We start from the raw sequence: 26,758 nt of genomic DNA on the forward strand, positions 1-26,758 counted from the left end.
AACCCCTGTCAAGCTCACTGGGCCTTGGTTCAGGGGCCAAGAATGGAAAGCGAACACCCTCTCCTGGACACACAAGAGCCGCTTGAGGACTCACATATTCTTAGATTTGGTCATTTGCCTGCCTCCCTCCAACAGTAATACCATCATTCTCACCATTGTGGACAGATTTTCTAAAATGGCTCATATTGTACCATCGAGCTTATAATTTATCACATTTTCTGGCTGCATGGCCTTCTTCAACCTGCAGTCCAACAACTAGCCCAAGTATCAACAATACTCAACCAAACCCATCTGTTTCCCAGTCAAGAAGCTGAAGTCATGGTCCCATCTGCTGCTACCTTAGTCAGACGCTCCCACCTGGCCTGCAGGTGAACTCATCTGGCCCTTCTTCAGTCAAGTCAAATCTACAAGAAATGGGTGAACAAGCTCAGGTCTGGGATACCAGGTTGGCCAAGTCTGCCTATCATGAAATGTAGGAATCTAGAAAACTTTCCCCTCGCTTTATTGGATATCAATGGTGATTACCCCTGTTGCAGTCTGGCTGTAATTCCCCCAGGCCCATACACATTCACCCCACTTTCCACCAGAATCCTGCTGAGAGAAGCCAGCCTGCAGCACTTAAATCATCCTGCCTTACTATGATCTTATTGTGAACTGTGGTCACTAGACCTGATCCTCATTTTGCCCTGAACCTGTCTCTCTGCTTTTGGCCCCTGGAATCCAGTGAGTTATCTGATTCTCTGGTTATTGGCTCAGTCTGTACTGTAAACTCCTGTTTCTTGCGTTTGAAAATAAGTAAATATTTTTTTTTACATTTTAAAAAGCTGTGGCAACATTCCACCTATGTGATTTTTAGGGTTAAAAATGTTTATTGCTTACTTTTGGTGGTCTTTGCTGTGTTTTCCTGCACTTTTATCATTTTTATTGCTCTTTTTAAGCGATCTGGCAATCTTCTGTTAGCTGTTTGTTCAATGACACATATTTTCATTTATTTTAGAGTAACCAAGTAAGCTAAAAGTTTGACTTGAATTGTGGAAAGAAACCAGAGCACTCAGAGCGACTTGTGATGGCTGATCAGTTATGTTTAATGTATATGTATAAAGGCTTGTTTGAGATGAACAAGTTCTGCACACATTCAATCACCTGTAATTGGTGCGCAGAACTTCGACGTCTGTTTGACATAATCCCGACCTTCTCTGACGTCATGTACACTAATCCATGATAAACTTGTGAGACCAAATTGGCTGCAGATTTTGGAGCAAGGTGCTGCAGTTGCTCTCCATCAACTGCAAAACCTCAGGGTATGATGGGAAACACCTGGCTCTCACCTGATGGTTGGTTCAGGTGTTGAATAAACAACAGGACATTTTAAAGAAATATTTTCTCTTGTATTTACTTCTAAATCATTTCATTATCATCAGCTGAGTACACTATAGAATTGTATTTATTCTGTATCTGACCTCACAGGATGTGAGTATTTTTTGCTGTCAGCACAAACAGCTGCTTGTGTCATTGAAATAAACATATGAAATACTTACTAATGTATACATGTACAGTATAGTGTAAAGACATTAGGTTGGAGCGCCCCTTGGTGGTAGAAATGTGAACACTTGATGACTGAACTACTTTAACAATATACCAACTAAAAGCTGACGAAGCTGATCATCTTTCACGTCCTGCAGTGATAAATATTATATTTATTAACTATAGTCTAAGTGAATTCACATGAAGGTGAGTTTCTTTTCTTTGTGCCACCTCAGTCAGTTTAACTGATATGAGAATATGAGAATGAATTATTGTTATAATTTCTCTGTTCCACACATAATGATCAGAAATCAGGAAGTGACTTTGTCAGAATAGATGTGTAACTAGTAGTTTGATCAACTCTGATGATCAAAGTGTACAAATGACAGAGTTCAGGATTTACCTGGCACACTGACACAAGTTGTGGGTGGAACATTTCTATGTTATTTAATGTTATATAATCCGTTTTGTAGTTTCTCTTTTCTCACAAAAGCATTAAGATGTGGTACCTTCAGATTCTGCTGTTCATCCTCTTCAGTACGTTATTTGAATTAAACAAAGATCTTTAGTTGTATTTATGCAACCACAAGCATTGTGTACTATAAAATAATAGTACACTGAGGTTGAAAAAAAAAACATATAGTGTTTGTGTCTTCATAAACCTAAAATAAACAAACATCAGTTTTAATCTATTTCTCATTGTTTTCAGAGATTATCTATGTGTAAAGTTTCCTGCTCTTATGCCAAAGGATACGAGTCTAATGAGAAGTACTTGTGTAGAAACAACTGCAGCAGTGATGATGTTCTGATCAACGACAGCAGCACATAAGAACAGATACTCCATCAGTGATATGGTAAATGGTGAATGGTCTGCACTTATATAGCGCTTTTCTACCTAGCTGGTACTCAAAGCGCTTTACACTGCGTCTCATTCACCCATTCACACACACACCGATGGCAGAGCTGCTATGCAGCTGACCTGACTCACCAGGAGCAACTAGGGGTTCAGTATGTTGCCCAAGGACACTTTGGCATGACGTGGCAGCCGGGAATCAAACCACCAATCCTGTGATTGGCAGTCAACTGCTCTACCTATTGAGCCACAGCCACCCCAAACACAAACAAACAGGTTTTCACAGCCACCATCTCTAATCTTAATGAAAACGATGCTGGGAAATACTGGTGCAGAGTGACGAGGAGTGGAAAAGATTACTACCCTGCCGAAGTCAAACTGAAGGTGGAGAAAGGTAATTAGAAATAATTTATATCCATTTGTCACGTCAGTATCCTATAAATTTTAACACTATTCTTATGTGTCATTTTTAACAAGGTGTGGAAAAAATATTTACCCTGAAGTCAGACTAAATATGGTCACAGGTAAATAAACTCTGACTTGCCTTGATGGCAGCATATGTCTTTCTAAAATCCCAATATTCTCATAATTGCTGATATTACCTTCACACATATCCTCATACAATCGCACATGAGTTTTTTTCACCTTTTGACGCCAGTCTGAATGGTCTCTAGCGCGAAAAACCTAATGTCTATTTTAACCAAAAATAAACTGAAATGTGGTCTCATGTGACCACAGAGGATGTTTCTACTGTCATTTGGTTCATCTGACATAACATGCTCAGAGAACTCAGCGGCATTTCTGCAAAACCTGCACTAACAAATACTGTTTTTCAACTATTTCACAATTCTCTCACAAAGTGCAAAGTGATGAGCTCTGACCATCTTTGCTTGAAAAGGCTGTGCCTTTAGTGGATGCTCCTTTTATTTCCAATCATCACCATCCCTTGTTACCAACTTGTTATCAACATTGTCTTACTTGGCGCTGGTCCAACCTTTTTTGAGTGAGTTAAAGGAATTAAACTCTAAATTTTCTTATATTTATAGAATACATTGAAGTTGATTAGTAGATTACTGGAAATCTTTTCTTTGTAATTTTGTCAAATAAGAAAATCTTCAAGCAAACTGACAAATCACAGATTTAAGTTTCATAGCATTTTTGATGCAGTACTGATGGTGTTTATAATGCCTGCTTTTACTGAGCCATTTTCTTTTTTTACTATATTTGTCAATGTAAAATATTCGTTTTTCTATTGTTAATTTGATATTGGATATTGAATTAATGTTGCCTTATTTACACACTCTGACAGACACATGTTGTGACAATTCCACCAAAGTCCAAAGTTATGAGGGAGGTTCAGTGTCCATCAGTTGTTCATATGAGTCTCAGGACCCGAACAACCTGAAGTACATCTGCAGAGGAAACCAGCCGGGGGGAGGACTTGATGACTGAGGGAGGCTGAGCAGAGTGCCACAGGTGAAACTAATAACAGTAATTGACAGGACGGGAAGGACGAAGTGCAGAGACAGATTTAAGTGGAGAGAAAGATTTAGAAGAGTTCTATTTTCAGCAAGTTTTTTAAAGTTGAGAGGCAGCTGAGTGTGCAGGAGAGGGCAGGTCGTTCCACCATCATGGAACCACTGAGCTGAAAAGCTTTGCCAGGGAGCTTTTTTCTTAGGTGAGGTGAACACAAGACAAGTGTCTGTCTACAAGGGATTGTAGACCAGGATCAGGAAGTTCAGGTAAGCTGATGCTGTTAAGTTGACCACTTTGTAGGCAAAGTTCAGGGCTTTGAATCTGATGCGGGCAGCTTCAGGAAGCCAGTGCAGAGATCTGAAAAGTGGTGTAACGTGTCCTTTTAGACTTAGATCAAAAATGAGACATACTGCTGAACTTTGGATCATCTGGAGGGGTTTGATGGTGCATCCTGGTAACCCCGTCAGTATGACATTGCAGTATTGAGCCGACATATGACCAGAGCCTGCACAATGAGTTGTGTTGTATAGTCCAAAAAGTAGGATCTGATCTTTCTGATGTTGAACAGGGTAAATCTGACATTTCATAATCGTTCACTTCACTATGCATAAGTATCCTTTTTTTCCACATCTAGTGGAGGACACTCGCATTCCTTGTAGAGGTTGGAGTTTCCACCCATTACCATTGAGAGTCTTAAGTCATCAGAGGCACAAATCTGAGGAGAGCCACTATAAGCTGAGGAGGCAGAGCAGGGGAGTTTCTGGCTCTGGCTCAGTAGGAGAGAGAAACTGTGGGGGAAGCAGGGATTGTCCACCACCTCAGATGTTCTAGGATTAAAGGACAGAAACGTCAATGAAGGGTGGCTCCTGCCTGATGACCCTGCAGCTGGCAGATGGGCATCACTGGAAGTGTGCCAGGCAGTGTGCTAATATGGAAGGTATAACTTTTGGAATAAATCTACACATCAAATGTGTGGATGTATTCTTTAGTGAATTTGCTCCAATAGTCAGCAGTCCTAACAAATGTTGTTTTTGACACAGTCTTTCCACAGAAGACCAGCACTGTGATCTCTACCATCACTGTGGAACAGGTCAAATCACAAGCAACACACATCCCAAATAAACATATTAATGGTTAGTGTGTGTTTGACATCAGAGAGTTCACACTGTCCGCTGATCCTTCTCCTTTTTGTTCTTGAGATGGTGATAACAGTTATCTGTTATGCTTTCTGTGTGTTTTCAGATGTTACACTCTACTTTGTTTACATTGTGTCCACTGCTCTACATACTGAGAGGCTCTACTTTTTTTTTTTCAATGTGTGTGTGCTTTAAACAAAGGTTTTCAAAATACACTACATACACAATCAGTGTAATAATATATTGCATCAATCTCCACTTCAACCTCATCTAACTCTCTCAAAACAAACAGCACTGCATGAATGTGTTATTGACTCACTGCAGGAAAAAATACTTCTACAACAAAGACTGAATACATGAGTATTTGTCTGTCTGCTGAGTGACAGAGAAAATGTAGGAAAGTCTGTTCACTTTATAGAAGCAAGAAGCATCTCAAGCCATGTTTTTTTTTTTTTTTTTTTTGTCACCACAAATTAATAAAACTGCTTTTTATTCCATTAAACAAATGCAACAATCTGTGTAAATCTGTGAGAGGACAGGTTCTGTAGTTCCCTCTTAATCTCAATCTCATGCATTGTAACACACATTTGTGGGTATCTGGTGGCTGAATGATTAGACACATACCAAACCATGACATCATGATTTGTTTCCCATTTTAATTTTTTTTTTTACTCTCTGTCTCTATCAAATAAAGAAAATATCATGGTAAATGGTCTGTCCATTGTTGTGCTGAGTCTCCACAGTGTGAATACGAGTTTACAGACACAAACACTCAGCAAACATGAGAAGTCATCAGGCAGTTTAACAGAGTTTGACAGGCTGTTACTAACGAGTTAACTAGTGGACCCAGTTGCAGAATGACAGCAGAAAAACAGAGTGTGATTACCCACAAAAGATTAACAGAGGTAGTAACAATAAATGCTGAACAGACATAATGTAATGCAAACAAAATCTCAAAAAGGAGAAACAAACTAAAGAACACTGCAAAAGGCAGGTAAACTAGAAACTAGTGATGGGCAAAAATACAGAGGCTTCGGAGCTTATGTCGAAACACCTGTGTCACGTGACAGATGACGTTCGAAGCTTCAAACGTCATCACTGTTTCGTTTCTCGCTTCATTCCTTTAAAATGTTTCGAAGCTTTTTATTGGCTCAGACTCTTTCAGTGTGTTTCAATACATTCTGATCCAGTGACAGCTGGACAGGTGTTACAGATTTGAGTGTTTGGTGCTATACCAGCTATTTAAAATGCTTCATTATGCTTCAGATGAGGTTGTGAGGAGACAGACTCCAGAGTCCAGAACTCTGTACCAGGACACAGGGGAAGCCACTTTGAAGGCCTGGCTGTTTTCTCTGCTGTTGATCTGGAGGTCAGAGGTGAGAGGTCTCTGCCTACTCTTGTCTGTTTTCCAGGTGAGACACAGTTATTCTCGAACAGACCTTAAATCTATGTAATTGAACCATTTAATTCCAGCTGAGCATAGCTCCACCCACCTGACCAGCCGGCCAATCAGAACTAGGGGGATGATCTTAAAGACACAGGAACTTAAACAAGCCTTTTCAGACTTAAAGCCAGATGAGCTCTTGCATAAAGAGGCATTAGAACATATACAATATTTACACTGTTTAACTTGAAAATCACATAATTCTGTATCAGTGAAGCTCCTGAATCAAAGATAGAACCTGAATAAGCATAATGTGGATATAATATATATAATATTAACTAATTTACTTCTTGAGGCATACAAATGGGTTTCTGGTACTACAAGTAGTAACTGTTTCATTGAGATGAACATTAAATGAATAACTTACTAATGTAAACATATATACAGAGAGAACAAATACAAGACACTGTATGGACTTTATAATGTAGTTACCATTACACTCATGTAGTATTTACTTTCTCAGTGTGTAAAGGCATGAGGCGCCCCTTGGTGGCAGAAATGTGAACACTTGATGACTGAACTACTTTGACAATATACCAACTAAAAGCTTACATCATCTTTCATGGCCTACAGTGATGAACATTATATTTATTAAATATAGTCTAAGTGGATTCAAATGAAGGTGAGTTTGTTTTCTTTGTACCACCTCAGTCAGTTTAACTGATATGAAAAAATGAGAATGAATTAATGTTGTAATTTCTCTGTTTCACACATAAAGATCAGAAATCAGGAAGTGAGTTTGTTAGAATAGATGCATCACTAAAAAAACTCTCTCAAAGTGAGACAGTTCAGGATTTACATGACACGCTGACACAAGTTGTGGGTGGAACATTTCTATGTTAGTATAACTTATTTTGTAGTTTCTCTTTGCTCACCAAAGGTGAAGATGTGGTGCCTTCAAATTCTGCTGTTCATCCTCTTCAGTAAGTTCTTTGAATTTATTTACAAATTATTTTAAATTTAATATTTATTGTATTTATTTGTATTTATGCAAACACAAGCATTATATAGAATAATACCACCTTGATATTGGTTTTGGTGTGTGTCTTCCTCTCTCTTTCTTTATTTTAAGTTCACATTGTTTTCTCTCTCTAGTTTATCTCTGTTGTGTGACCGGTGCAGCAAAGATTATCCATGTGTTCGGATATGAAGAGAAACAAGCTCAAGTTTCCTGCTCTTATGACAAAGGATACGAGTCTTATGAGAAGTACTTGTGCAGAAACGACTGCGGCAGTAATGTTGATGTTCTGATCACAACAACACAAACACATAAGAACAGATACTCCATCGGTGATGAGAAACACAAACAGGTTTTCACAGCCACCATCTCTAATCTTAATCAAAACGATGCTGGGAAATACTGGTGTGGGGTGACGAGGAGTGGAATCCTAAAAGATTACTACCCTGCTGAAGTCGAGATAAAAGTGGTGAAAGGTAATTAGAAATTATTTTCATTACTTTGTGATGTCAATATCCTATGAATTATCATCTCATTGTCATGTGTCATATTTAACAAGATGTGGAAAAAATATCTATACTGAAGTCAGTCTGAATATAGTCAGAGGTAAATAAACTCCATATCAAATTTCTTTATTGTTGTCAAGTAAAATTCATTCTTTTCTTAATCAACACCCCTTTGTTTGATTTGTACTGCTTGACCTTATAATTTATTATGAATATGGGATCACAGAATAATAAATTCAGTTATCTACAATGTTAGGTATTTGTAAAGAGACACTTCTTTGATAAATATACTTCTATTGAAAGACATGGTCTCCTCCACTACACCTATTTGACAAATTTATTTACTTTGTAGATTAATATTGTACAAACTCAAGTTAGGATTTTTTTCTATATTACTTATTTTAACTTTTTATTTTATTTATGTGATAAAAGTACAAAGAGAAGTGTTTTCACTGATCTCCTTAAATTGTCTTTTGTAAACATTAATCAATTTTAAAAAGTTGGGACTGAGGCTTGTTGCAGACAGGCCGGTCAAGTACAGACTGTCTGTGTATGTGGAGCCACTCTGTCGTAGCACTGTTGACTTTTTCATCTTTAGCTGACAACAGTCTGGATGGTCTTGTTCTTTGAACTTGTTTCTGAACAGAGTTGATGTATGACTTCCTTGCACAGTAGAGTTTCAGGTTGTATTTCAGTGGTTTAGTCCTCCCAAGCCTTTGTGGCTGTATTCAACGTTATATCATGATGGTTCTTTATACAACAGCAACTGAGACGTTAACGCAGGTCGAGCACATTCATTAGTGGCATCTTCCCTTTACACACAGAGATTTCTCCTCTGATCCTTCCAGCCCCTGAATTTTTTTTCACAATAGAATGAGCTGTAATGAAAACCTAACTTTATTGTAATGTTAAATTTATACACACAGTTGAGAGCTGGGACCGTGACAGTGCCTGCATACTGAGAACTTTTTAAAGAAATACTTCTGTATTTTATTTAGGTAAAATTCTAAAAATATTGCTATTGTTACTTTTACACAAGTATAAATACTAAATATTACTGTCTGTGTGTTACACTCTCTGACAGACACCTGCTGTGACAGTTCCACCAATGTCCAAAGTTATGAGGGAGGTTCAGTGTCCATCAGTTGTCCATATGAGTCTCAGGACCAGAACAACATGAAGTACATCTGCAGAGGAAACCAGCCGTCCTCATGTCTGCAGCAGGCACTAATCACCTCTAACAACACACAAAACACACAGTTCAGTCTGACTGATGACAAGGAGTCAAGAAAATTCACAGTGACCATTAACAGTTTGACCCAAAAGGATTCTGGGTCGTACCTTTGTGGCGTCCACAGAAACACAGGACTGGATGTTTTCTCTGCTGTTGATCTGGAGGTCAGAGGTAAGAGGTCATGGTTTAAAGCAGAAAAAAGGACAAAAAGATGACGCAGATTTTACATTTGTATAAGTTGTCAAAATAAGTCAAACATTTAAAGTAAAGATTAAAAATAACATAAATACATTTCTATCAGTGTTAATAGATTTCTAAATAATTTTGCTCAGTGCAGGTGCTGTATCTTTCTGTAAATTAATGTCTTCTGAGTGGTTTATTATTATTATGTCAGAAAACACTTGCTGCAGAAGTTCCACCAAAGTCCAAAGTTATGAGGGAGGTTCAGTGTCCATCAGTTGTCCATATGAGTCTCAGGACCAGAACAACATGAAGTACATCTGCAGAGGAAACCAGCCGTCCTCATGTCTGCAGCAGGCACTAATCACCTCTAACAACAGACGAAACACACAGTTCAGTCTGACTGATGACAAGAAGTCAAAATTCACAGTGACCATTAACAGTTTGACCCAAAAGGATTCTGGGTCGTACCTTTGTGGCGTCCACAGAAACACAGGACTGGATGTTTTCTCTGCTGTTGATCTGGAGGTCAGAGGTGAGAGGTCACAGTTAAAAGGAGAAAAAATTACTAAAAGATGACGCAGACTTTACATTTGTATAAGTTGTCAAAAAAAGTCAAACATTTAAAGTAAAGATTAAAAATAACATAAATACATTTCTATCAGTGTTAATACATTTCTATATAATTTTGCTTCTTTCTGTAAATTAATATCTCCTAAGTAGTTTGTTATTATTGTAGAAAACACCTGCTGTGACAGTTCCACTAAAGTCCAAAGTTATGAGGGAGGTTCAGTGTCCATCAGTTGTCCTTATGAGTCTCAGGACCAGAACAACATGAAGTACATCTGCAGAGGAAACCAGCCGTCCTCATGTCTGCAGCAGGCACTAATCACCTCTAACAACACACAAAACACACAGTTCAGTCTGACTGATGACAAGGAGTCAAGAAAATTCACAGTGACCATTACCAGTTTGACCCAAAAGGATTCTGGGTCGTACCTTTGTGGAGTAAAGAGAAACACAGGACTGGATGTTTTCTCTGCTGTTGATCTGGAGGTCAGAGGTGAGAGGTCACAGATCTACCTCATCACACACTGAGTTGAGTCACTGTTGTTTCACATCAATAGAAATGTACATAAAGTAAATGGAGTTTTTGTTGGTTCATCACTAAACTTTGAAAGCTGATGTGTTATTAGGTCATTTTGCTCAAAGCCTCTTCTGTCTCACAGAGTGGTGCTGTGTGAAGTCCAACAAACTGAGCGCCACTGTGGGACGTCCACTAACTATGAAGTGTCCCTATCCACCACAACATGGAACAAACAGGAAGTTCCTCTGTAAGGGAGACCACCACAGAAACTGTACAGACATGGTGACCAGTCAAAACAGCTCAGGACACACTGACGTCAGGTTCACTCTGCTAGATGATGTTTCTTCCAGTTCTTTCTCAGTGACCATCACAGAGCTGAAAGCAGGTGATACTGGGACATACTGGTGTGGTTCAGACTCACAGTGGACTTTTGGAAACTACACCAAGATTCAACTGTCACTAGGTAAAAGAGCAACACAGTTACAATGCAGCTGATTATATGAGGGACCAGTATGACCAGCTGACCTACAAACAATACACGTAGTGGGTATGGACACAGTGTGGGGATCCAGTATGTATTCAGGAAGTAGTCCAGGAAATGAGTGTAAATGATCATATCGTCCAGCTGAGTAACAAAACTGATCCTGTGTGTATATGTGATAAACTAGCAGCTATATTAAAACACACATTAATTAAGAAAGTGATGCTACATTTCTCATATGTGGTGTTACTTCTGCTACTGTGTGTGAATAGTGAAGCAAATGTCATCAGATAAATGAGGAACATGCTGCTACTGTGAGTTATCAGGAAGGATATTTTTACATTTTTCTTTTTTTCAGATGTGGTGGTCTTTAACCCTGTGGTTTTCATTGTACCGGCTGCACTGATGTTCATACTGATATTTGTCCTGGTTGTAATCTGTAAATACAAATGTCACAAAGTGCAAGGTATGTTTTACATACAGTACAAATGTATGCACACAAACAGAAACATGAACACATACACACAGGCAATGCACATACATGTGAATGTAAACAAACTGAACATTTGTACTGTGCTGTTTCCAGGAACTGCAGCCAGAGAGAACAGAACAACCACCAGAGCCGCAGATGAAGAAGAAGCTGATGTAAGAAAACCATTGGTCAAAACCACTGCTAGTGGACACATAAGACTGAAATGTTCATTACAATCTACACTGATCAGCTGCAGCATTAAATCCACCTGGTGATTTTCAGCATGGAAAAATTTAATGCTGCCGTGATTGACAGGTGTCACAATGTACAGTGCATCACAGCTGGCTGTGTGTGGAGCTGCATAGCTATAGACTGGTCAGACTGTCCATGGTGACCATCATTAAAGCCACCAGATGGATTTAATGTTGTGCATATTACAAATATGTGGGGAAGAATAAGGCACCAATGATCAGGACTGTACAAACAGTGGGATCATCAAAATCAATGGGTTTGTTTAAAACTGTGACTGTGCTGAGCACATTACACTGTAGTCTGCTGTCTGATGGCAGTGTCAGTCTCAAATGTCTTAACAACTACTGCTGTAAAAGTTTGAACAGTCATTTAAATATCAGCAGGATGAAGTATAATACTAAAATGGTGAAGATGATAAACATCATTAGTATATTAGCACTGTCACTGTGAGCACTTTACCATGAAGATGTTAGCATATGCTAAAAGCATGGCTTTAGACTTTGATCTGGATAATGAACAGTTTCACTGGACTTCACAGTAATCTGATCTGTGTTTTACAGGACGTCTTCCTCTGAAACACATAACAAATGAAACGACTAGTTCACTGATTTTCTTTATTCTTTTTTAGACTCATGAAAATAATGACATTGTAGTGTACTCAACGATAAGGACGTCCAACCATCAGAGCACCTGCAACCAGTACGACGAAACAGGTGGAGCCCAGCAAAACGAGATGTATGAAAACTTCAACACAACAGAAGATATTTACTGTAATGAAGTTTACAGTCGTGTCAGTAAGAGATGAACAATATCTACAAATGTTATTGTTGGGTCACATTTTTCTTTCTTTATCATTAACAGATGATCAACACATACTGTAGTCCACTGTAAGAACCACTGTGGTTCAATTTCCTTGTTCTCTTTATTTGTATCTATCTTTATGTGTTCAGATCTGTGTTTTAAAATAAGAATAAAATATATTTATTCCTTTCATATCCTTTGCTGTAACTTATAATTAATTCTTTGACTTGTAACTTTTACACTTATTAAGACAAACAGTTTCAGTGTTCAGCTAAATACCCAAAATGTAATAATAATATCAATTCCATACTTTAATAGATTCAAATAAAATGATGGAGAGAAACAGAGTACATTTACTTTCATACTGTAGGTGTTATATTCAGATGTTCAATGTATATGTATGAAGACTTGTTTGAGATGAACAAGTTCTACGCAGATTCAATCGCCCGTGATTGGTGCGTAGTGCATAATTAGGTTAGGTTAGTTTTCTGTTCGACATAATCCCGACCTTCTCTGGCATCATGTACACTAATCAATGATAAACTTGTGAGACCAAATTGGCTGCAGATTTTGGAGCAAGGCGCTGCAGTTCCTCTCCACCAACTGCAAAACCTCAGGGTATGATGGGAAACGCCTGGCTCTCACCTGATGGTTGGTTCAGGTGTTAAATCAACAACAGGATATTTTAAAGAAATATTTTCTCTTGTATTTACTTTAAAATTGTTTCATTATAATTTTTACTAAGAAAATCTATTTTATTACAAAATAACTGTGAATTATCAGAGAAGCTGATATAAGTCTCAAACCAGATGATTAAGTGACTAAAATGATTACTGAAATAACATCTGCACAGATGTTTCGGCCCTGACAGGGTACAAATCTGACAGATCAATAAAATCTTTTCTATTGACAAATTAATGTTTTTCATTTATACTTTAATCAACAAACTGACTTTACTGTGTTTTCTTGTAATCTTAAATGTGGAACATTTAAGTTGTGTGGAGGTTAAAAAGTCCGTTCTGTATCCGCCCTCACAGGATGTGAGTATTTTTCGCTGTCAGCACAAACAGCAGCTTGAATGCTGCTGGAAAATTTAACAAATCTCTGTCTTCATTGCAACTTGTTGTCTCCTCAGCATGCTCTTGTCTGTTTTCCAGGCGAGGAACAGTTGATCTCAAACAAGCCTTATATCTACATGTGTCAACTGTGTCACTGAAATAAACATATGAATAACTTACTAATGTATATATGTATAGTATAAAGACATTAGGTTGGAGTGCCCTTGTTGACTGAACTTCTTCTTCTTCTTTCGGCTTTTCCCATCAGGGGTCGCCACAGCGAATCATCCTTTTCCACCTAAATCTATCATGATATATCATCATATCTTCTACACTAACATTAGCCAACCTCATGTCCTCTGTTAACACGTCCATATATCTCCTCTTTGGTCGTCCTCTTGCCCTCCTGCCTGGCAGCTCCATCTCCAACATCCTTCTACCAATATACTCACTATCCCTCCTCTGCACATGTCCGAACCATCTCAGTCTGGCCTCTCTGACTTTGTCGCTAACACAGGCAACGTGAGCCGTCCCTCTGATGTACTCGTTCCTTATTCTGTCTAACCTGGTCACTCCTAAGGAGAACCTCAACATCTTCATCTCTGCTACCTCCATCTCAGCCTCTTGTCTCTTTCTCACTGCTACCGTCTCTAACCCATAGAGCAGAGCTGGTCTCACCACTGTCTTGTACACCTTTCCTTTGAGTCTTGCTGACACTCTTCTGTCACACAACACTCTGACACCTTCCTCCACCCGCTTCAACCTGCACTCGCCTCTTCACCTCTTTTCCACACTCCCCATCACACTGAACTGTTGACCCCAAGTACTTAAACTCCTGCACCTTCTTCACCTCAGCCCCCTGTAACCTAACATTTCTACCTTGATCCCTCTCGTTTAGACACATGTATTCTGTCTCACTACGACTGACCTTCATGCCTCTTCTTTCCAGAGCAAACCTCCACCTTTCCAGCTGTTCCTCTACCTGCTCTCTACTCTCACTGCAAATCACAATGTCATCCGCAAACATCATTGTCCAGGGAGATTCCTGTCTGACCTCATCTGTCAGCCTGTCCATCAGCATAGCAAACAAGAAGGGACTCAAAGCTGATCCTTGGTGTAGTCCCACCTCCACCTTGAACTCCTCTGTCTGACCTACAGCACATCTCACCACCGTCATACTTCTCTCATACATGTCCTGAACTACTCTGACGTACTTCTCTGCCAGTCCAGACGACCTCATACAGTACATACAGCTCCTCCCTCGGCACCCTGTCATACGCCTTCTCTAAATCTACAAAGACACAATGCAGCTCCTTCTGACCATCTCTGTACTTTTCCATCAACATTCTCAAAGCAAAAATGGCATCAGTGGTGCTCTTACGGGGCATGAAACCATACTGCTGCTCACAAATCTCCACCTTCTTCCTAAGCCTGGCTTCCACTACTCTTTCCCACAGCTTCATTGTGTGGCTCATCAACTTTATTCCTCTGTAGTTGCTGCAGTTCTGCGTGTCACCCTTGTTCTTAAAGATCGGAACCAGAACGCTTCTCCTCCATTCCTCAGGCATCTTCTCAATCTCTAGAATCCTATTGAACAAACTGGTTAAAAACTCCACTGCTGTCTCTCCTAAGCACTTCCACACCTCCACAGGTATGTCATCAGGACCAACAGCCTTTCCACTCTTCATCCTTTTCAGAGCCTTCCTAACCTCATCCTTTCCAATCTCCGCTATTTCCTGCTCCACAACATCCACATCTTCCTCCCTTCTTTCCCTGTCATTTTCCTCATTCATCAAAATCAAAATACTCCTTCCATCTTTTCTGCACACTGTCCTGGGTTGTTAGTACCTTTCCATCTCTGTCCTTAATCACCCTTATCTGTTGCACATCCTTCCCATCTCTATCTCTCTGTCTGGCTAGCCTGTACAAATCCTTCTCTCCTTCCTTTGTGTCTAACCTGTCATACAGCTCATCGTAAGCTTTCTGTTTGGCCTTTGCCACCTCCCTCTTCACTCTACGCTGTGCTTCCTTGTACTCCTGTCTACTTTCCTCAGTGCTTTCTACATCCCACTTCCTTCTAGCTAACCTCTTCCTCTGGATGCATTCCTGTACTTCCTCATTCCACCACCAAGTGTCTTTACCTTCTTTCCTCTTTCCAGATGACACACCTAGCACCTTCCTACCTGTTTCCCTGATAACTTGCTGTAGTTTCCCAGTCATCTGGAAGCTCATCCTGACCACCCAGAACCTGTCTCAACTTCTTTCCGAATTCCTCACAAGTTTCTTCATTCTTTAGCTTCCACCACTTGGTCTTCTTCTCTAACTTCCCTCTCTTCTTCTTCCTGACCTCCAGAGTCATCTTACACACCACCATGCGGTGCTGTCTGGCTACATTCTCTTCTGCCACTACTTTGCAGTCACTTGTTGACTGAACTACTTTGACAATATACCAGCCAAACACTGAAAGAGCTGATCATCTTTCACAACCTGCAGTGATAAATATTATATTTATTAACTATAGTCTAAGTGGATTCAAATGAAGGTGAGTTTGTTTCTTTGTACCACCTCAGTCAGTTTAACTGATATGAGAATATGAGAATGAATTACTGTTATAATTTCTCTGTTTCACACATTAAGATCAGAAATCAGGAAGTGAGTTTGTCAGAATAGATTTATAATTAGTAAAGCTCTGATGATCAAAGAGTTCAGCATTTACCTGGCACACTGACACAAGTTGTGGGTGGAACATTTCTATGTTATTTAATGTTATATAATCCGTTTTGTAGTTTCTCTTTTCTCACAAAAACATTAAGATGTGGTGCCTTCAAATTCTGCTGTTCATCCTCTTCAGTAAGTTCTTTGAATTAAATAAAGATCTTTATTTCTATTTATGCAAACACAAGCATTGTACAGAATAATAGTACACTGAGATTGAAAAAAAATACATATACGTGTGTGTCATCATAAACCTAAAATAAAAAAACAAACAAACATCAGTTTTATCAGATTATCCATGTGTAAAGTTTCCTGCTCTTATGCCAAAGGATACGAGTCTAATGAGAAGTACTTGTGCAGAAACAACTGTGGCAGTGATGATGTTCTGATCAACGACAGCAGCACATAAGAACAGATACTCCATCAGTGATGACACAAACAGGTTTTCACAGCCACCATCTCTAATCTTAATCAAAACGATTCTGGAAAATACTGGTGTGGGGTGACGAAGAGTGGAATCCTAAAGGATCACTACCCTGCTGAAGTCAAACTGAAGGTGGTGACGATAAGTAAAAGTAATGTGAGGCAGTTTATTACATTTCAGTAGCAGAGTGCAACAGTGTATATGTTGTCACAGCAGAGTACAGCACTCTGAAGGTTCTAATGATGAAAGTCCCTCATAGTCATACAATGGACAAGGACATGGTCAAATAAAGTGGCTCGAATTTTATTGCCCTTCCTTGTTCTCATCCATCTCCATCTCCACCTCCTCTACTTATTTCTTCATTTCTCTGTGGATCCATTGTTCCAAAACTCAATTAATTGATTTAGGCCCTTTTATCTATTGAAAGATGTGATGTGATCCTTTTATGGCTGCCTAAACAGCCCAAATTAATTTAAAATCAGACCTGAGCCACATTCATGTGTTCCTAAATCAAATACGTATCGGATGTTTTACAATGCAACCTCAGTCTGAACAGTTGGGTCACATTTTATCTGACTTTGATTTTACCAATTTGTGTAAGAACAAACATGACTGATGGCAGTAATTGTCAGGGGTTTTGTAGGACCAATAATAAGGCCGACGCAATCCACTCAGTTCAGTGAGTTTATTGTGACACACAAACAAAAACAACATCGAAACCATCGGCTGAGCCGTGAACACAGTCTTTTCTTACATTGAACACAAAAAGGAGTCCATAGAAATACCTGGAGTTATCAACGTCCTTGAAACATACAGAGTACAAACGTGAAGCTCCAATAGGAAATCCACACATAATCCAAAAGATAATCTAACGAAAAACTTTTACAATCCAACAACGATCTGGCAAAACAGGTGTGTGGAACAGTGCAGGTAAAAACCCTCCAGTGTACAACAGGTACAATCAATGAGCTTAACGAATGTCAAGCTGCTGACCGAACACCACACCTCCCGGAAAAGGGACCTTCAAAATAAAAGGCCAGACTGAAAGGCAGGCGGTGGATCCTCACAGTAATGGAGGTATTCAATGGGGAAACAGTAAGATTACAGACAATACAGTTATTTTAGAAAAAGGTTTTCCTCAGTTCTTGAAAACTTCACCCATTTTCTCAAAACCTTAAATACAAATACAAACACAACATCCAACTACATCAAAACCAAAATATCGCCTCAAAATCATGTGACCTTTGTTCAAAACCAAACAATGTGTTCAGATCATAAACACAGCAAATAAACATATTTACCACAGATCATTCATTAGACACACCGTAAAATACTTTTGGACACAGCATCCAGGCCATGTAGTTGCAGTAACAAAAAAATGTTTCTTGTAAATTAAATTAGGAAACAATTGTCATAATTAAAGCGATATCTACATTTAGCTCTTTACTAACAAAACACACAAACCACATTACTGCACAATCACTGTAATTGAGAGTCATTCTGCAACATCATATCATTGTGCAGGGTTCATCTATGTCACAGACATCAGGGGGGAAACACTGTGTGCCGAATCCAGCCTTTAAGCAGATATGTCATCAGACCTTCCACCACCATGCAGAGAAAAACTCCTCTATTGGATTCAGAAAGGGGCTATAAGGTAGAAGGAAAATCTTTTTGAAGCGCTGGTTGTTGGTGAACCACTCATGTATTATGTCCCAAACTATGATGTAAACAGGCTGCACTGCACATGCAGCCATAATATCCTGCAGACCACCCAGAAATATAAGATGTTCAATTTTATATGGCCCCAGGTTTGCATGATTATGGAGAACCTCCCAGTTACTTATGGCTGCACAAACTGTGACATTGCCACCACGTTGGCCAGGGACTTGTCCCTGCCTCTCCACCTCCTTGAGCCAGATTGAACCCTGCTTCAACTATGAAAATGTATTCATGAGACCTTTTCATGGAATACAGTTCAAACACTCTATAGAAATAGATAAATAGTTTAGTACACTAGATGATACAAAAGACAGAGTTCTGCAAAAGTAACGACTGCAACTACTAGTTTACAGCAACAGTGGACCTGTGAGCACAAAATTGCACTGGAAGCATCAGTTCTGAAGTGTGTGTAGGTTACTCTTACTTGTACATACTGAGATAGATAGATAGATAGATAGATACTTTATTGATCCCCAAGGGGAAATTTTGGTGTTGCAGAAGCCATTATACAGAAAAACATTTGAACATTAAGTAACATAATCTACACAACAACAATACACAAATACAGTACAAGAATAACACAGAGAATAGACACTAATAACAACAAAACACACAGTAGGACTTGAATGTAAAGTGACTTAGTTACACATTGTTAAACCATCAACGTGGACACTGACTCTCTGTCAGGGAGTCATTGTACAGGCTGATGGCTGTTGGCACAAATTACTTCCTGAACCGTTCCTTATCACAGCGGAGCTGGAGAAGTCTCTGACTAAAACTGCTCCGCTGTTTGATAAGCAGGCTGTGGAGAGGATGTGAGCTGTTCTCCAAGATGCTCAGCAGTTTGTGCAGCATCCTCCTCTCCACCTGCTCTAAAGGTTCCAGAGGAGCCTTTAGAGCAACTCTGCAAGATATTTGACTCTTGCAGAGTTGCACCCAAAGGGTACTCTGTACACTTGTTTCATGCAAAGACTCACAGTGGACTTTTGGAAACTACACCAAGATTCAACTGTCACTAGGTAAAAGAGCAACACAGTTACAATGCAGCTGATTGTATGAGGGAGCAGTACGACCAGCTGACCTGAGTGAACATAACAACCACCAGAGCCGCAGATGAAGAAGAAGCTGATGTAAGAAATTCAAAGTCAAAACCACTGCTAGTGGACACATAAGACTTTAATGTTCATTACAATCTATACTGATCAGCTGCAGCATTAAATCCCCCTGGTGATTTTCAGTGTCAGTCTCAAATGTCCTAACAACTACTGCTGTTAAAGTTTGAACAGTCATTTAAGTCTCAGCAGGATGAAGTATAATACATTTAGTGTTATCATCACGTTAAAACTTTCATTTGTCCTGTAATGCGACTTATAACTAAAAAGTGCTGTACAAATAATGGCTTTCCAGCCTCATATGTATTTTGTGTTCAGTGGTAATTAGTGAATGTTAGTATGTTAAACTAAAATGGTGAAGATGATAAACATCATTAGTATATTAGCATTGTCACTGTGAGCATTTTACCATGAAGATGTTAGCATATGCTAAAAGCATGGCTTTAGACTTTGATCTGGATAATGATCAGTTTCACTGGACTTCACAGTAATCTGATCTGTGTTTTACAGGACGTCTTCTTCTTAAACACATAACAAATGAAATGACTAGTTAACTGATTTTCTTTATTCTTTTTTAGATACATGAAAATGATGACGTTGTAGTGTACTCAAAGAAAAGGACGTCCAACCAGCAGAGCACCTGCAACCAGTACGACGAAATAGTCCAGCAAAACGAAGATATCTACTGTAATGAAGTTTACAGTCGTGTCAGTAAGAGATGAACAATGTCTACAAATGTTGTATTGTTGGGTCATAGTTTTCTTTCTTTGTCATTAACAGATAACAACAGATCTGTGTTTTAAAATTAGAATAAAATATATTTATCACTTGCATATCCATTGCTGTGACCTTTACTAAAGCTTTGGTTTTACCCTTTACACTTACTATGAAGAACTGTTACAGTGTTCAGCTAAATTCCCAAAATGTAATAATAATATCACCTCCATACTTTAATAGATTAAAATAAAATGATGGAAAGAAACAGAGTACATTTACTGTCATACTGTAGGTGTACAGTTATATTTAGTTTACAGAAACTAAAGAAATATATTGTATGCATGTATGTTTAATATCTGTTGTGTGTTGATATAAATGTTATATGTTATTTTATGATCTAAAATATATGATTCATTACTTCAATCTCACATAAAAAAAGGTCCTACGAGGCTCCTAGTTTGAGCTGTAAGTTACCAGTTCCATCAAAGGAATGCTCCCTGTCTGTATTTCTAAATATTAAAATATTTAAACATTAAAACACAAAGTGGTCTAAATATTTAATAATTCCCTACAGACATACAGAAATAATAACATAAATATACATTTGTATTTCAGAGCTTCTTTCTTCTGTCTTGAATCATAGTTGGGAACCACTAGAATAAATCAGTAATCTAAGGACTATTAACTGGCTCCAACCCAACAACAGCTTCAACAACTATCTTAAGGTAACGGAGGCCTGATTTACTCATATGCATTTAATAGAGTGAAAGAGCTTCTGCCCACTTTGGTAAATGTTTCCACCACTGAAGGACCAGGAAAAGAAGAAGAAGAAGATGGAGACAAGTCACAAGAAAGTGACTGAATGTGTTTACATCTAGTGTATCTAACAGCAAAATGAGACACTTAGGATTGTACAGAATCATATTTTCACCAGACATCTGAATGTGCAGAACATTTATAAATATGAGTGAAATGTTGTTGATTGAAAGATTTGTTTTATTCTTTTTCCTATCTTTTCTATACCAAATAGAAACAATGGACTGGTATGTAGTTGGCTGAGAATGGCTGCAAATTGTTCGAGGACAGTCCTTAGAAGGAGTTAGGTTTCTTTTTCCTTTACTAAATGGTCTGCACTTATATAGCGCTTTTCTACCTAGCTGGCACTCAAAGCGCTTTACACTATGTCTCATTCACCCATTCACACGCACAAGCACATACACATTCACACAACGATGGCACTCACCGGGGACAACTAGGGGTTCAGTATCTTGCCCAAGGACACTTTGATTGGCAGTCAACTGCTCTACCTATTGAGCCACAGCCACCCCTATTAACTACTACCATTTTTGACTCTCGAGTTTCGTACCAGGAAGCTGTTTTTACAAACTCCTTCCTCTTTTTCGATAAATGTTTCCATGACGTGAAACATTGAAACTACTGTCAAAAACATATCTCAGGACACACAGCAAAATATAAAAATCACATTGTTCTTGGTCAGAGTTGGTTTAGAGACAAAGTTGAAAAATAAAAATTGAGCACTGAAAAAAAAAAAAAGGAATTTCTTTTTAGGTCACATTGTTTTGATTCTACTCCTAAAAGGTATCAGCATGCAGCTTGAGTGAAAAGTCAGCTGATGAAACATGTAACTGCAAGAAAACGGGGGGTAACTGAAGTCATAAACTGAGAGCACTTGTTCACGGTTCATATATGCTGAAACTGAAGAGGAACAGTCTATTTGAGGAGCTCAATTCGAAACTGACGTTTTCAAAAACGGGAGCAACTGAGCGGTTTCAGCAAAGTTTGTTCACACATAGTTGTTTAACACATTTTTTTTCTTTTTTTTGCACAACTTCTGCAGTAACTTCATTTGTATTTGTGCATTTGTTGGTCTAGAACTTTTGACAACTGTCAATGCACTAAATCAAATTTATATGACTGGAAATGAACTCAGATATGCTGTGTGTTAATACGTATGTTTGTGAATTTGATTTAAAAGATTACTGCCCTGCTGGTGTCAAACTGGATGTTGTGGCAGGTCAAAGAGCAGTGTCCTATTAATATTCAAGCCATTTGTCCCAAAATTATCCAATTTAATCTAGTTCTGTCTTCCTATTCATATTTGCCTTGTTTTTCCAGCTCTTAATCTTTCTTTCTCCTGCTTCACTCCTTCAGTCACCTGACTACTTCCTGTTGCTCACACTCTGCAGCTCATCAACATTATTAAGTATTAATCACAGTTTTTAAGCAGGTTTCTCTCCCAAAAAGCTGTCTGATCATTGTTTATTCTCATTCTAGTCACACCGTGTCCTCCTTCAGCCACCAGCTTCTGTATTTCTCAGAGACTCAGTTCATGTGTCTGCTCTGCAGTAAACTGGTTGTGTCATCAACCCTTTTTGCTATGCTTCTGCTCTGCTACTGTTTATTGGTACTTGTGAATTTGTGTTCACTTTGTATTGCTCTATTTGCCACAGATTTTCTGTATAAGAAAAGCATTCTTTTTTGTAAATTAATAGAAAAAGTGAAATTCTCATAGATTCTACATTGCCTATGAGCAAAGTGAAATATTTTGCACATTCTGTTTTCTGCCATTTCTGTCTGTACTCATCTATGATCCCCTTTCTCATTTGAGATACACACATCCCCTGCATGTTCCTGCTCCTCAACCTCCATGCACCTTGTTAACCATCATCTGGTTCACCTGTGTCATTGTCTCCACCTCATCACTATATAAGCCACTCCACAAACTCTGCTCCCCTGTCAGTTCGTCATCTTCTCTAGGAAGACTGCATCTGTTTGTCTGAACCCGCGCCACTGAAAGACACTCTGAACCCGTTAATCCTAGACTGTATGTATATCTGTCTTCCTGCCTGCTAGAGCAGTCGGTTTCTGTTATTACCCTGTACTGATGGACTTTCTTGCCTGCTAGTGCAGTTTACCCAGTTATTGTGTTTTTGTCTTTTTGTTTTCTTACACTCCTGCCTGTTAGTGCAACGCCCTTAGTTTACACCGTTTCTTTGTTTATATATACTGCCTGCTGAATAAATAACACTCACTCTCCAGCCTTCAGATTGTGCTTTTGGGTCCACACTCCTATTTGTGACAATACCAAGTCTTTCAAGGATAATTAAATATACACCTCATGGTTATGGTTATGGGGGAAAGTGCTGACTTGACAGAAGACAATCACTGTTAGGAGGGTAACCACAAAACGTCATCACTCCAAGGGCTGGCTCTCATTACATTCTGTTTTTTATTTTAGTCTTAGCTCCTGTTTATAGGAAAGTTTTAGTGCGTATTTTAATCATGGAATCTTTATTTATTCACATTTTCATATTTTAATCACATCACACTTCAGTTCAGCCTGAAGAAGCTACTTGGATGAGTAGCAAAACGTTTCAACCTAACAAAAGGAAGTCTGGTTGCCATGCCTCAACTTCCAGATACTAGAGGGAGTCCTGATGGCTTGAAATGGATAGAGCCTACTATTAACCATTTAGTTTAACAATTTTCTACTGTGTCAAAACCTGTAAGCCCAGCTGAACGTAAACCTGCTCTTTCAGCCAGTTGGACATCTCCCAGCCCCACGCTGGGAAGTCAAACTTTCAGTACCAGAGAGTTATGGAGGAGAGGTGTTATAGAAAAAGCACCAATATAAATTGATTCTGGTGAGAGCTAAAACACACCCCAACGACAGATCTGTCTTTTATGAGTTAATTTCCTTGCAAAAAAAGAGCCAAAGTGTTGGAGCAGACAGTGAGTGTGTAACAAACATATATATCCCTGCATACAAGCGAGAAGAGTGCATGAACAAAGAGTCCTCTCTGGACACCAGTCTGCAGTCTTTCACATGGCAGAAGACAGTGAGGATGATCCATGCAGATGAGTCACAATGAACACAGCCCAAGCAAAGAAAGAAAACAGAGAGGACATCTCCCCTCTCTGATTATGAGCATTGTGAGATCACTGGACAAACTGACAGCTCTGGTGAGGAAGGAGAACATCTTTGCTGAGTGCAGTCTTATGTGTTTCAAAGAGATCAGTACTGTGTGCTGGGACAGGAGGTGAGTGGAGAGCGAGGAGGGGGGCTTGATGTTCTCATTAACAACAGGTGGAGCCATCCTGGTCATGTAACTGTGAATGAGCGTGTCTGCAGCCGTGACACTGAACAGCTGTCTGTGGGACTCCGTTTATATTACTTGCCCAGAGAGTTTTCACACATAATATTAATATTAATTAAGTAACCAACCGTCCCCAGTATGTCCGTCTGTAGAACTGTGTGTCTGACACTCTGGTCTGTAGCACAGGTGCTCCACAGGGCACAGTTCTGTCTCCTCTTCTCTTCACCCTGTATATGTCAGACTTCAGGTACAACTCAGTGCCCTACCATCTTCAGAAGTTCTCTGATGACTCTGCAGTTGTAGGGTGCAGGGTGGAGATATCAAAGGGTACCAGGGAGTGGTGGACAGTTTGGTGGACTGGTGTGGAGTGTATTTTCTGAGGAGGCTCAGGTTCTTCAACGTCTGCAGCACCATGCTGCGGATGTTCTGTGAGTCTGTGGTGGCCAGTGTCATTTATGCAACTAACAAGATGAACAAACTGATAATGTTGTGGCTGAGAGGAGGATGCTGTCCAAACTCCTCTCAATCCTGGACAATCCCTCCCACCCACTGCACAGTGAACTGGCTGGACAGAGGAGTGCATTCAGCCAGAGACTGATCAACATCAAGTGCTCGACAGAACGCCACAGGGGATCCATCAATCTTCACAACTCCTCCTCCCTGTGCAAGCAGGTGGAGAACTGACAACAATGATCAATTTTAATCCATTTTACATAATCTGTATATGTACTAAATTTATTCTGTATTTGTGTTGGTGTGGATCTTTTCTGGTTGTGGTACCATTTCTTTTTCTGTAATTTCAGTTCAACTGTATAAAGGCAAAACATTTTCTCTCTGGGATTAATGAAGTTTTTTTCATCTTGATCTTGAACTGCCTCCCTCTGCCTTTCCCTCAGAAAGATCTAAAGTAGCTTACATGCTAGCTTTACTTACTGGCTAAGTGGGTGCGTAAGGCTGACTGTTGCTCTTCTTTTAAAAAATATGACTTGTATCTTTGATCCTGCCAATTCGGGAGATTAATTCATTTTCTCTTGAACCATTCTCTAGTCTCACTATCTGTATCTATCTATCTTAGAACAGCAGCCGAGTGTGGTTAAATGAAAATGCGTTCCATAACGCTTTTTACCAAGGCCTGTCTGATAAAGTCAAAGACTTGATTCATGAGCTCCCTAATATTGGGTTAGGTTTTGTCCTGTAAAAGGACTTACTTCACTCACTTCATGACCTTCTTTCTACTGCAGGATTCCAACTCAGATTGGATTCAGGTTCTTCTGCTCTGTTGATTTTAGTTTTTTACTGAGTCAGGTTCTTCTTGCCTCCACATCCAGCCCATGTCCTAGCCTCAGCCTCCGCAGTTCTATTCTTTAAATGATCAGCTCCTTCACAGGGTCTACCACCTAAACTCCTGAGCTTGTCCTCTCCATATAGAACTATTCTGAAAAAAAAAAAAAAAAAAAATCCTTTTTGATCACTCACTTCCCTCACCATCAATAAGTTCTTGGGCAGCCCTGGTTTTAGAAGAATAAGTACTTGGTGTTGTGCCCTCTGGGTAAACTATTGCCCTGACTGTCTTCCAGAACTTGGTCAACGATGTTTTGGGAGATATGTTGAATAAGATTGTCTTTGTCTACCTTGATGACATCTTAAATTTATCCCATTCTGACACTGAACAGGTCCAACATGTCCTCTCCGTCCTCTAGAGACTCCTCTTGAAACAGCTATTTATTAAAGCTGAAAATTGCACATTTCACATCACCACCATCTCCTTCTTGGGTTTTGTCTTGTCCCCCATTAAGATCAAACAGTTTTCTCCTGGTCCATCCCTGTAAGTCAGGGCAAACAGGTCCAGAAATTTTTTGGCCTTCAAACTTCTATAGGTTCTTTAAAGGGTTGAGATCTATTGCTGCTCTACTCCACCAGAGTGGTAACCCTGGCCCAGACAGCATTTTAACTAGCATTATGACAAGTTTCCCATGGCCCCCATCTATGAACATTCAGATCCTAAGAAGAAGTTCATGGTTGAAGTCCTCCAACAGTAATACCATCATTCTCACCATTGTGGACAGATTTTCTAAAATGGCTCATATTGTACCATCGAGCTTATAATTTATCACATTTTCCAGCTGCATGGCCTTCCCTGTGAAAGTCTCAGTTCACAGTTCAATTCTGGTCTGAATTCTGCTCTTGAATATCTCTGTCCCTCTCTCTTCCGATTTCAACCTGCAGTCCAACAACTAGCCCAAGTATCAACAATACTCAACCAAACCGATCTGTTTCCCAGTCAAGAAGCTGAAGTCATGGTCCCCTCTGCTGCTACCTTAGTCAGACGCTCCCACCTGGCCTGCAGGTGAACTCATCTGGCCCTTCTTCAGTCAAGTCAAATCTACAAGAAATGGGTGAACAAGCTCAGGTCTGGGATACCAGGTTGGCCAAGTCTGCCTATCATGAAATGCAGGAATCTAGAAAACTTGCCCCTCGCTTTACTGGA

General features: G+C 39.4%; 1 protein-coding gene across 1 annotated transcript in view; it reads left to right on the forward strand.

Annotated features, from left to right (window-relative positions):
* Nucleotides 1–6,333: 6,333 nt before the first annotated feature.
* Nucleotides 6,334–26,758, forward strand: part of LOC113162441 (polymeric immunoglobulin receptor-like) — a 48,150-nt gene continuing 27,725 nt past the window's right edge. Inside the window, exons 1-4 of the mRNA XM_026360574.1 lie at nucleotides 6,334–6,401; nucleotides 7,314–7,356; nucleotides 7,529–7,867; nucleotides 8,982–9,302. Of these exons, the coding sequence (XP_026216359.1) occupies nucleotides 7,320–7,356; nucleotides 7,529–7,867; nucleotides 8,982–9,302 (697 nt within the window). The 5' untranslated portion in view covers nucleotides 6,334–6,401; nucleotides 7,314–7,319. The remainder of the gene's footprint in view (nucleotides 6,402–7,313; nucleotides 7,357–7,528; nucleotides 7,868–8,981; nucleotides 9,303–26,758) is intronic.

Source organism: Anabas testudineus, chromosome 1, assembly GCF_900324465.2.
Source record: "Anabas testudineus chromosome 1, fAnaTes1.2, whole genome shotgun sequence".
NCBI classification, from domain to species: Eukaryota; Metazoa; Chordata; class Actinopteri; order Anabantiformes; family Anabantidae; genus Anabas; species Anabas testudineus.